A 13,476-nucleotide genomic window follows, 5' to 3' on the forward strand; every position below is an offset into this window, starting at 1 on the left:
TAAACCACCTCAAGAGAAATTTTTGCAAGGTTTATCCTAATTCTTTACCAAAAATATTCAGCAAAAATAATAATGAAAATAATATCTGCTTTTAAACAATGTTTATCAACCTCACAATAATTTGCCCATAAAATACTTCCCATAAAATATCAAAAATCAGTATAGTCAGTTTATCAGTTACTTCCAAGAGAATTCTATGTCTGATAGTAATACAAACATAAAAGAACACTAAATCACAAACAGTTCTTCTGAAGTTCATTCATTTGTTCATGTAAACATAAATCTTAAAATTGAAAAGAATAAAATCATTTTGATAATGAAAGCATGCATCAAGGTTGAAATAACCTTCTTCAAAAAAAGCATATCAGGCATCCCTATAATCTGTTAATAATATTGGCTGAAATAGCAATTTAATAGATATGATCTGATATCTAAAAGTAGTTTTTAAAACCTAATATTATCTGTAGTATAATCAATGCTGACAAAAGAGTAGTCAGCTCAAAAATAGATACAAGATGCCAAAGTTATCCCAAAAAAATTTGACAGAGTTCATATATATTAAAGCAGTAAATTCACAACAAAGTTTCCAAATGCCATAATTAAAAAAAAAAAAAAAATCACATTTGCCTACAGGAATTTTGAGCTTCAAGGAAAAAAAAAATCTGATTTATGAGTTCTGCACAAAACTACCTTGGCCCATGTGTACAACCACCATAGAGCCTACTAAAATTGCAACCAGGCAGTATTTCTTCCTCATTCTGCAATTCACTGAGCATAAAACTTCAATACAGGAACACTAAGCCAATAATAAAATAAGCACTTACATTTCAAACTGAAAGTAAAAATAGATATTACAATGGCACCTACTGGGAAATAAGCAGGAGGAAAAGTGAATAGCATGTATCAAGTCCATAGTTCAGAGTACATCACTATAAATTTGACAGAGCAAATTGTTCGTCATACCTGGGAACCAGAAAATTAAGATTTCTCACTGAAACTGGCACAACTGATTTGCAAGAACATAGTTCATTCACATGAAGTAAAAAATGCCAGCCTAACTTGTAAGATCCCCGAAAATAGAAAACGCTTCTAAATTCACTGTGCTGTGATTACATGCTTCATCTACATACATGCCGTTCTACTTAATAAAGTTGGAGTACCTCAATGGAGTACAAGTATCCAAGAAAATTTACAAAATTTATATTACTAAGCAACAGGTTAATTTCAGGTGCATGATTTAAGTGTAAAAAGAGAGTATTTGAAAAAAAATCCAAGAAAAAGCAGGCCAGCTGGAATGGACTCTAGACATAGACTTTACTGAAAATTTGCTGCAAACCATGGCACTTAATGTTTTCTCCAAGAATATATGCTGTTGAACATAACAGAGTAAGATTGCACTTGCCTAAAGCACTGACTGGAGAAGCTCTTATCTTACACAAAGCTCCCCCTCCTGCCTTAAAACCTACAGCACTAAGCCACAAAGATTAATGGCTGCAAACACAAGTTAAAACATGAGCAAGAGACAATAAATTTTAGAGAGCTCATTAACTGTTGGATGCAGAAGCCTGCTTCTCCAAATTACAATTCTTGATCAATATTATTCAATGACAACAATCTGAAAATCAAACTACAGAAAAGAACAACCGGAATGCCACTTGTAACAAACATTTAAGGTTACAAAACTTTATAGAGAAACCCACCTATTTACAAGTTTTATTTTCTTCCCTCTGTATACAGTATTACCACCAGCAATTCCCATTACCACTAATAAAACAGCTTATGCTATTTTCACATCTACTCAATAGAGAATCAATCCTATCCTTCCTGAACTCCAGGCTGAACTTCCGACACCATTAAATGTATTAAATTAGCCTTCCTGGCAAAACACAGTACAGTTAATGCAAAGGAAAAGTAGATTTGTTAAGTGACTAATACTTCAACTTTGCCAGCTACATTGACTCACTCAAAAGAAATAGTCAAGGACGGTGCTGCACCTAAACCTACCAACCTAATAAGCTCACTGTAAAACTTGAGTATAGAGAGACATGCAATAACAATTTGTGCAACCATTTAATATAGTTACAAGTCCAATAGGCATATACTGGATCACTTCAGAAGACTTTTCATACATCCTGACAATGCAAGTGAAGCTACCTAGCTCCTTCAAGCTGGTTCTGTTACAGTAACACCAGTCTGCCACCACCTCAAAGGACAATGGAGAAAAAAGGATTGTGAAACCACTTTCAGGCTTAACATTCAGAGAGCACCAGACAGGAGACACCGAAAAAAGTAGTAAGACTCTCACTCACTTAGCCAATTACTTCAAATTTGCAGAAAATGTCATTTCTTGAAATCAGAAGAGCATTGGCCATGTGGTGTCTTATTATTCGCTAAGCTTAGTTTCCCCTTATTTTGGGGGATTTAGTGGTAATCACACACAGAATCACTACCATGGGAAAAGACCTTCAAGACGAACAAGTTCAACCATTATCTAACTCTTACCAGGGCCACTACTACACCATATCCTTCAGCACCATACCTAGACATCTTTTAAATACATCCAGGGATGGTGATTCAACCAGTTACCTGGGCAGTCTGTTCCAGTCTTTGATAACCCTTTTGGAATAGAAGTTTTCCCTAATGTCCAACCCTAAACTCCCCTTCCCAATGCCTCTTGTCCTATCAATTTTGATTTCTGAGAACACCACCTCTCTCTCTACAACACAAGTAAATGCTAGCATAAATGGAGTGGACTCAAGCGATATCTTCTCCAGCATATGTCTTGGGTTTATGTGGCAAGGTTTTGGTAGCAAGGTGGCTTCTCTACGGGAAGAGATCAGGAGCTTCTCACAAGTCAGACAGAACCAGTTCTAAACCAGCTCCAAGAAGACCCACCACTGGCTGCAGCCTATAGAGAGAAGTTCATGCAGGAGCAGGTTTTCCAGCAGGAACCACAGCCAATGAAAGACCCACACTGAAGCATTCTGTTCCTGCAGGACTGTACACCATTGGGAAGGACCCACACTGGAACAGTTCTTGAAGAACTGCAACCCATGGGAAGGACTCATGTTGGAGCACTTTGGGAAGGACTGTATCCCATGAGAGGGATCCCACACCAGAACAGGAAAAGTGTGTGGAGAAAGGAGCAGCAGAGAACTGTTGTGAATTCATCACAACCCCCATTCCTCCCCTACCCCACAGCACTGATGAGGAGGCAGAAGAGTTGGGAATGAAGGAGTTAAGCTGAGCCTGGGAAGAAGGAAGGGGTGAGGGTATGGTGAATTTAGTTTTGCATTTGTTTCTCACTATCCTGCTCTATTTCTAATTGACAATAAACTAATATTCCCCAAGTTAAATCTGTTCTGCTCATGATGATAATCAGTGAGCAATTTCCCTGTCCATATGTCAACCCACAAGCTTTTTATTCTTACTTCCTCCTGTTGTTCTGCTGAGGATGGAGTGCGAGAGAATGGTTTGGTGAGTACCTGGCAGACAATCAAGATTAACATACCACTGCAATTTGAAAATTACATTATTTTTATGAAGTCCTACCAACAGTTTGGTGGGCCAGATATACCTATGTATTCATTCATTTCACTTACAAGATGCTATAACATATTGTCCATGTATCTATTATCACTGGTTTACCAGTTTCCTAGTATTTTCAAAGACTTTCAACTTGTCAACATCTTCCTGAAGTTCTGCACTAATATTAATTTGAGCTAATCAATATCCACTTTCATGCCTGCAGAAGTGTTCCTCAGTTTAATCACCAAAGATGGATTACAAAAGAAACAAGTTAAGGACAGACAGGTTGAAAAGAACTATCCTGTGATACTCACATTTCTGACAGTTAAATTTACAAATCAAACTGTTGCATTTGTTAAGGTGATACACATCTTCAGCAAAGAGAACAGGGATCTCTCTTCAATTTGTTTGTAAACCATAATACCTGAAATTCCCTATGGACACAAGCTATATACTAGTACTGGTCATTACAAGCAACTCCACAGAAAGTTCACATTTTGTTACTAAAGCTGTAACCACGAAGTTGCTATTTGAAAGGATCACCATTTCTGTGATTTAAGACCAACAGATGCCAAGAGATGCCTTATTCTCTTGTTAACTTACTGGAAAATGCTTCCAAACCTGTAGCTACTTGGTTTTGCTTTGAAGGTTTACGTAAAACTAACAGATACGTGGAAAACAACTATGAAACTCACTGATCTATGGAATGTAGTCAAATCACTGAAAAACAAGTAGTTTTCACCTCTATGTCTATTTAAATAAAGTGATCTACTTAAATAAAGGTATCCACAGGAGCTGAAAGTAGGGACATCTAATAACCAGAAGATGGAATATTAAGAACAGAAATAAAAACCCCCTTCCCATCCTTTCCCTCTCAAACACCAGAAGGCTGTTTCTGTATGTGAAACACAACACAGTCATGGTAACCTGAGGACTATGAAGAGTGGAAAATCAGAAGCTCACTCATCCTTTATGGTCTCTATTGCTGAGAAATAAAGCACATTCATCTTGAAACACTAAGAAATACAGAGCCTTTTATAGAGGAATCTGGATAGTATAGTACACACAAATCCTATGCTCCATCTGAAAGCTGAGCAGGGCACAGAGGTTTGTCTTTTCACTCAACTTCACATGCAAACTTGGTGGCAGGTCTTCCTCCCACCCTGAATCTGTTCATGCTAGACAGTTACTGGCTGAAATGCCTCCATCTGGTAATTTTTTCCTGAGTATTGCGACAAAGAGTTAACAGACAAAAGCATTCAGTTACTCTAGAAAGCTTCACAAAATAAAAAAGCTGAGTTTTTAAACGAACGATGATCATGAGAAACAGACAGAAGATTATTCCAGAACAGGCCTGTACAAGGACACACTCAAAGAAACTTGATGGGCCAAAATAATGTTGGGATTTATGCTGGGATACCAGTAACAAGATGTGCAAATTACATAATTCCTTGGTCTTGTTAGTTCATAAGTAGACATTTTCTTTGGAATACTGCTGAACAAAAGTAATGCAGGAAGAACATGACACACTGTGGAGTAAAACAATTTTCTGCTTTTTATGAAAAACCCAGATAAATCAATATAGACTGCAAATATATTTTTCTATATCGAAAACATCAAATAAATTGAATAGAATTACTCTGTTACAGTTTAGACTGAGACTGAACTTGGTAACAGAATACACAGGACTACTACATAAAGCACTGAACAGACAGTATAGAATTTAACCTGTGACTGACATTATGTCAGATACCACAAAAACATCCTCCTAAATAAAAATGCCTATCTTTAGAAGAAGCATAATGTAAAAATAACCGTATGATTTCTCCAAGTTACTAGAAAAATTAAGACCTTCTTGGCAAGAAGTTATTTGATTTCTGTAGTAACACAAGCAAATTAAAATGAGCAATTATGCTTAAAGCTGAATTATTAAAGTAGAATCATAATTGCAGAAAAATTATTAAACTAACTGCTGTAGTATGCAAGTTGAAATTACACTAAGTTTTTCTTCTAGCAATTTATTTTCCTATTTAACACAGCAGTGTCTCTTGAAAAAGCATATCACCTTTCTAGGTAACTGATTGACTTGTGAGAAAGCTTAAACGAAAATAATTTTAAATTGGTGAAGAAAAATGAATAGAAAAACTCTTTGTTTTCCTCCCAAACAGCAGCCTTTCCTTTTTCATTGCTGCAGGTCCATTTATTACATATGTGCTACATTTCCTATCATTTTCCACCAAATTTTAAGCTGATGTGCTCTGATGTATCACTGACTCAAGGGAAGGATAAAAATTTATATAACATTCCCTGTTGCTAAAGTAATTGTGCTCGCTCAGTATCAATCATCATTTGGATAAACACTGCCAAAACTTTCAAGAATGGATTTTGCATTTTGTAAGCAAAAGTGAAATGAGTCACAGCCAGCACAACTCTACTATGAGCCAGCAATTTCCACATTAAGAGATCACACATTCAATTACTTTGAATCTGCCTTCTCTAATCTCAAGAATATTCACAATAAAACCTTCTGTCAGCAATGAAACACTGCATGATTACAGACAAATTAATTCATGCTCACTATGTAACTTTCTGGACAATCTCTTCCACGTGCTCCAAGCAATCACAAGCGCATCTTCACCACAAAATCCAAGGCCAATATTTTGAATATATTTGGACTTAATTAGAATATATTTGGAATAAGTATTATTAGAAGCAATATCACCAATACCCGACTAACCAATAGTTACATCCATTTACCTATTCCTATTCTTGAAGGGGAATAAAAACAAAAATCCATCTTTGTATACATATCTTGTGCAGGAGTTTATGTATCTCTGGCACTGTGAAGTTTATTCCCTGACAGATTTATTACTGAAACACTCACATCACTAAATCCAGAAGCTCCTCTTCTCTACAGCAATCTTACTCTATGGTCTGTCAGCCTATTGCCTGGCTGATGTCCTCCTTCTCTGCTTGTTTAAAATTTAGACATGTTCATGCTGTGACCCATGCTACACCTCACAGTCAATGCTCAACGCAATTTCCTACTTTCATTCTCACCTCCCCCATAAAGCTCTCTGTTGTCACAATGCTTGAATAAATTGCCAGCAGTCAGGGTATTGCTTTGTGGTGGCCAGAATCCATCAGGCTGACCAAGAGTGCCTCATTCTTTTCCTTCACTCACCATCTGTCTGTATCTATCTCTTATTATCTTAGGCTGCCCTTACAGACTGTATAATGTCTGGGGCAATAACCCACCTTTTTTATTCTTTATTTATACAAAAAAGCATGGAGTCCTTTGTAGTTTTTATTAAAACAATCAAAATGGAGCTGCTCAATTCACAGAATACTGTGAATAGCACTATTTAAAACTTTGGTTTATACAAAGAACACGAAAAAGGGCAGAGAAAGAACAAAAATCCCAAGCTACATCCAGTTCAGCCTTCCAACAGTACTATTCCAGAAATACCAGCTTCCCAGTTTTCTAAAAAAAAAAAGCATAAATTTAAATACATGTATGTCAGGTTATAATGTTATGAAAATATTTCAATATATTTCTGTTAAAGAACAAAAGTCATGCTAATTCAATATAGAAAAGGTTATTACATAATACATCTATATAACATCATTCTAATTGATAAGTTTTGTAAATAACCCAAAATACACACAGTCTTCTCTCTAAAGGACAGCTTTTCAACAACCAAAAAGAAACAATCAGAGCTTTTTCAGTGAGACATGTTAAGTATTCCGCTATTAGTGGTTAAATATTCTTTCCCATTTTTACGGGCTGAACAATCTTGCCACAGATCTCATCCCCGCTTGCCCTCTCGAAACACACAAGCACTCTCCACTTAGCAGCCTGAAAGCACAGACCCTTTGTACTTTAGGCACTGACACCACAAACCCATGTTCCCCTCCTTTCTTTCTTATGCACTCAGACTCTTCTTAGGGGGCCTTTTTTTGTTTCGTTTTGGTGGAAACTCTTTCATTTGGCTTATCAAAGTAGACCAACAACATTTTACTTCTCTTCCTAGTGAAAACAGAAAGGAAAACCAAAGTCCTAACACTAACCTGGCTGCAGAGTGGTGACCTCTGCAAATCACACACCACAAAAATCACAATTTGTTCATTATCTCTTTCTTCCCATTTCTCTATCAATCGTTACTAGATCCTGCACCTATGACTTGGTAGTTGCCTTTCCTATCGAATACTGCAGTCCTGCTTGAGAAGGGAAATATAAACCGACAGGCATATCCCAATTAAAACACATGTCATTGTGCTCTAAATTAACAAGCAGAAACACTGTATTTACAGGAATGAAGCATCTTCCTAGCGTCAGCAAAAAGGAGTGGAAGGTGGGAAAGGAACGAATGAAAAGGAGCAACAGGGAAACAATTCGCAATAAATATTCAATATATTCACTAAGAGATTTAATTTAGAAATCAATTACATATTTAAACGCCTCGTCACGAAGGGGTAGTTCATGCTGGAGGTGAACCAGGTTTCCTCCTCTCCAGGCTGCAGCAGCCGGTGCCACTCACCTACCAACCTCCCATCGCCAAGACGACGGAGGTGCCACAACCCTGCTCCCCTCCATCCGCCCGCCGACCCTAGGGTCGGGCAGCGGAGGTAGTCCCACGGCAAACGACACAGAAGAACAGGACACTGCCCAGCCGGAGCGGCCCCATGCCCGCTCCCCGTCGCCGGGGCCGCCGCAGGGCCGAGTACCGTTAAGCGGAGACGGCGACCGTTAGGCGAGGACGGCGACCGTTAGGCTGCGCGCGGCCCGCTCCGCCCCGCCCGCCGCACCTGGATGTAGTTGGTCTCGCAGTACTCGGCCACCCGCTCCAGGTTCGTGTAGCTGTCGAACAGGGCCCGACGCCCCCCCGGGATCTCCTCCTCCAGCAGCATCTGCAGCTCCGCCATCTTCACATCCTCTCACCCCGAACCGTCCGTACGTCCGACCGTCCTACTACACCCCTCTCCGCCACCTGCCCACCTTGCGCGCTCTCGCGCCGCGCCTCCCACCCCCCGGCGCTGCCGCCGCCCGGGCCCGGCCTCGCGCCGCGGGCAGGGAGCGCGCCAGACCCCCACCGCGGCGGGGGCGGGGCGCGGCCAGACAGCACCCTCTGCGCACGCGCACGGCAGCTCACACCCACTTCCGGTGTGGCAGGGGGCGGTGTGCAGGGTCCGGGACAGCGGCGCGCAGCGGGGGATGGCATTGAGGCCGAGCTTAAGAGGTGGAGCCGGCACCCGCAGCCTTTCCGCCTCCCCTGTGAGCATCTCGTAAGATAAACCGCTGGAACGAGTGATTCCGGCGTTCTTTTGTCGATGTTTTTTAATGTCCGTTTGCAGGTGATGGCCCGGCGCCTGCACTCTCTCCGCACAGGGGAGGGGTACGGAGACAGCTGCAGAAGTATACCAGCTTTCTCTAAGTGGAGCGTATTTGTCTCTGAAATGAGCGTTAGTTGTGATTACTCAGCTTGTGTTCCCATGAGGCTCTTCAGGCCGGCTGTCTCTAGTGCAGCTCTGGGTTACTTGATATCCATTACGTACTCTGATGCGACACTGATGCGACACTCTTGATAATCACTTTCCCAGCCTTCATGTTACCGATGTTCTGTCGTAGTCGGCAGCTAGAGAAGAGCTGGTACTGTAGGAAGTTGTTCCCACACCGTGGAAGCTGTTACAAAGGCATCCAGCTGGAGATGCTTGGCCTCCAGATGACTTCTAGAATTACAGATTGCAATGGCCTAGCCTTTGGCCCAGCCATTGGACATGTCTTCCCATAAAAATGAGATGGGAAATCACTGCCCTGAGGGATATCTGCCTGGTGCCATTTCTTCTTATCTTGCTCCGAGCACCCATGCTCCGAGCACCCATGCTCCAGTGCAGGGCTGTGGTGTCAGGCTGCCTGCTGCTCTCCACAACAGATGCTGGCATCCTCTGCCCTAAAACAGGCCTGAGGAGGTGTCATGCAGCCTCGTTTTTGGTGCCCTCTATCCCCAAAGTTTATAAACCATGAGTTACGCATCCAAAAATACTGATGTTGGCTGTAGTTAAAGACCTGGTGTCAGCCCTGCCGCTGATTGTTAATGTGCATTTTGAAAGAACTGACCTGAGCCTTTGCTGCAAAGTCTCCAGAAAGAAAAGTCAACTAAATCAACTAACACAGGGCTGCTGTACAGTGTGAAGCTTCGAGCCTTGTCCAACACCACCATGAATCAGCCATAGCCAGACCTCCCCACCTCACCCTAGGGCCTGCAGCAAACAACACTTTTGCACTTGGCATTGGGGTCCACACTCCCTTCACAGTAGCTTTAGCTCTCACATCACATCTGCTGCTGCTGCAGCTGTGGGGGTTGTTCATGCCCACACTCTCAGGACTCTTCACATTTGTGCCAGGCTAGAAGCAGGCTGAGGTTTTCCTCTCTTCATTCACTTCTCAGGTGTGAAGTCAAGCTGTTGTTTGGCAGCTCCACAGTAAACCTTTATGATCCTTCTCTTGGCAAAAAGAAAACAATGTGAAGATATAGAGAAAAAGATTCTCTAAAGGTGCTGTTAGGAGTTTAACTTGGATTAGCAGCACCAGACTGTAGGGAGGAGGAACTGTTGTGTCATCTTCCCTCTCTGCTTTTAGGTACCTAGTGGAAGCCTGCAAGAACCCGACTGCTCTCAGACCTGAACTCAGCATCAGCAAATCTTCTTACAGGAAGCTCCCACTTGCAGGTCTGTCACCTCTTGACCCATCAGTGGCCCTGCTGGTGGTTTTTATTGTGTAAGAAAGAGCGTTTTCTGAAATATGTGCACACAGCTGTTCACCAGAGTAGCTGGACTTACTTGTCTGCATAATTAGGTGCTTGTTATCACAGCATGTTTACATTTTAATGGAGTACTCTTTTGTGTATTTAAATTTAAATATGAAGAGCCCTCCTGTCAGAATAATGGCCATCCTATAATCCTCTGTACACATACCAAAAATAATTAGAAATTGTGTTTAAATTAGACCAACAATCCGACTACCACTTCCCTAAATTTACATAAGTGATGTCCCATCTGCCAAGTGATATGCTAAACTAATTTTAAGTTTTTTATGCTCCCTCAGCCCTAATTGCAGTATTACACACCAACTTTTCCAACTTTTTTTTAATCCTTGGATTTTACCTTGGATCAGTATCTTCAAGACTAGAAAGCAAACATATTTTTCATCTAAATGTGCTGTTCAGAGAGTTACCAATAAATAGAAAAGCAAGCAACTAGCAAGAGACTCCAAACTGGAGGTCGAAGTCCAAGAACACAGGGACACCACTGATCTTCCAAGTTCTCTTGCATGCATTAGGTTTTTACCTCTACTAATCACCCAAGTACCCTGCTCACAAAAACTTGTACAGACAAGCCAATCCTTCGGTCATGAGCAATCTTGCAGCTGGGCACTTTGTGTGCATGTCCCACATACCACAGTTCGAATTACCGATTCTTAATTAGAGAAGAGTCATAATGAGGCAGTTCATAGGCCACCTACAGTAAGTAAGAAGTCACAGTCAAAAGCCTCTTCCATTTTCTTTCCTATATGTAAAACTGAACAGTACAGTCACCACACTGGGATATGTGAGTAAACAGACCAGATCTCTGACAGATCCTGCTGCAGGTTCTTGTTCTCGTTCTCACTCGTATAAATAACACAGCTCTAGTTTGATGAGGTTCCCATTTCTAAGCAATTTCCCCCCCACCACCTTTTTTTTTTCCTTTTCTAAACCCTAGAAACAAAAAGCTGCATCATATGGAGCTGAGCAGATAGATATGCAGCTGGAAAAAAGGTCAGAGGACTCCAATCTTACAGTGTGTGTACTGACCATGTACATAGGCTCATGCCTATGGGAAAATTTGGCAAAGAAAATGGTCTGTAACTGAACATATTCATGCCATCCTGCTCTCTTCATATGGTGTCTGGATCTGCTTCTGGATGGCCCCAATACTAAGCCTTGGCAAACACCACTAGTGACTGGCTACCAGCTGGATTTACCTCCATTTGCCACCACTCTTTGGGCCCAGACGTCCCAGTCAGTGGGAAATGGTGTCAAAGGCCTTACTAAAATTCAGATAAACAACATGACAGCACCTCCAGAGAGGGACAGGACATATTGCAGAGATAAGGACATGTCTCATTCCAAATACCAAGGCTATTTTCTAGGAATTCAAGTTTTCTCTTGAATTTCATTTCAACACAACACTGTGTGGGAAGGATGGAGCCAGTACAAGGGGAAAAACTCTTCAAAAGAGGAAGAGGTCAAGTTAAATACAAAAAAATAATGATCTCTTTCTCACATTTCAGACTTTAAAAGAGAATAGGCAACAAATGGTCTCAAAGACAAGCCAGTACAAAGCATAGTTGCTCATTAGTTTCCTTCCAAGTGTTCAAACCATAAAGCACTCAGGGAGGCAGGGAGGAAAGAACTGCTCTAATTTGTTTTTCTTTCCTGCCTGTACTCCTTCTCAAAGGTGTCAACCCAGACTAACTGTCCTGACCCTTGTGGTATCCCCCAGGTAAGGTCTGATACAGGCTGCTGAGGAGACAGAACATAAATGATACAATAGTAGAAGTAATGCTCCACTATAGCACATGAGAAAATTCATCCTCTCTCAAACATTTATTCTGTCTCACTACAGACTAGAGCAGATGCTACTGGCCTGTTTATGCTCTTTTTTCACATTTGCAAGTTTGCTTTGCAGCTACAACAGTTAGAACCATTTTCTGAAGTCTTTGTTTCTTCCTGTTTGTAATTAAAGTTCAGATTTCTAGGTACCTTCATAACTCCAGGAACTTGGCCTCTGGAACTCAGTTAATCCTGTCCTCTTTGTAATCATACATTTACCACATAAACCATTTTTAAAAAGTTTTTTATGGCTTTGCATATTTGGAAGAGCCATCAAATCATTGTGTGGTGTTCCTAGAATTATCGTAACTCCCTTGCATGGGAAAGATAATAAATGACATCTGTGAAGTCATCCTTCCTCCTTCCATTACAGATCAGGTTGAGTAATCTCCTTTCACAAGGCTGTGAAGGCAGCTCCTCTTTGCACAGCTTGTGTTCACTATCACAGTCTGCATCTCTTGCCTCCAAACTGTTCTGGACTGCTGCTTGGTTAACACACAGGACCATTTCAGCCCTTTCTCTCACCCACAGCTATTTCTGACAGTATGGTAAAAGCACAAATCTCAATGATGCAATAATACCTAACTGATGGCCCCCCATCAGTCGCAGCAGCCTCATCCACCTCAGCCTCAGTGTGATTTGGCAGAGTATTTATGTGCAGAAGGCAGCCAGGCCTCCCCAGGCTGTCTGCTCTCAGAGGAAATGTAAAGGACTCATTTATTTTAAAAGTAAAGACATCTCTGACTCATATGAGCAATTAGCAGGAAAGAGAGTCTAAGCTGTACCCATCCTACTACAAACTAATCAAAGTCACAATATCTGCATCCTGGAATATAAGACAAGACCCAAATTACCAGGTTTGATCTGATTCATACAGGTATAAGGGGGTTTTTGCCATCTTTGTCTCTCTAGGACTGGACTTTCCAGGGAACACAATGGAGCAAGGTGTTAATGGCCCTGATTCAGATGGGGCAGGGTAGCCTATTTTCATAAAATCATAGAATGTTTTGAATTGGAAGAGACCTTTAAAGGTCATCTAGTTCAACCTCCCTGCAAGTGAACAAGGATATCTTTAAGGAGATCAGGTTGCTCAGGGTCTCCTCAAAACTGACCTTGTATATTTCCAGGGTTGGGGCTTCTACCACCTTTCTGGGCAACCTGTGCCAGTGTTTCACCATCCTCATTGTAAAAAATGTCTCCCTTATATCTACCCTCTTTTAATTTAAAACCATAATCACTTATCCTGTTCCAACAGGCTCTGATAAAAAGATTGTCCCCCATCTTTCCTGCAGGT

At 41.1% G+C, this 13,476-nt stretch overlaps 1 protein-coding gene across 45 annotated transcripts in view; it reads right to left on the bottom strand.

Annotated features, from left to right (window-relative positions):
* Positions 1–8,454, bottom strand: part of ABI2 (abl interactor 2) — a 59,466-nt gene extending 51,012 nt beyond the window's left edge. For all 45 annotated transcript variants that reach the window (XM_054380794.1, XM_054380785.1, XM_054380776.1 and 42 more), the window contains exon 1: positions 8,338–8,454. In XM_054380794.1, coding sequence (XP_054236769.1) covers positions 8,338–8,454 — 117 coding nt within the window. The remainder of the gene's footprint in view (positions 1–8,337) is intronic.
* Between the last annotated feature and the right edge of the window lie 5,022 nt (positions 8,455–13,476).

This window comes from Indicator indicator, chromosome 5 (assembly GCF_027791375.1).
Source record: "Indicator indicator isolate 239-I01 chromosome 5, UM_Iind_1.1, whole genome shotgun sequence".
Lineage (NCBI taxonomy): Eukaryota > Metazoa > Chordata > Aves > Piciformes > Indicatoridae > Indicator > Indicator indicator.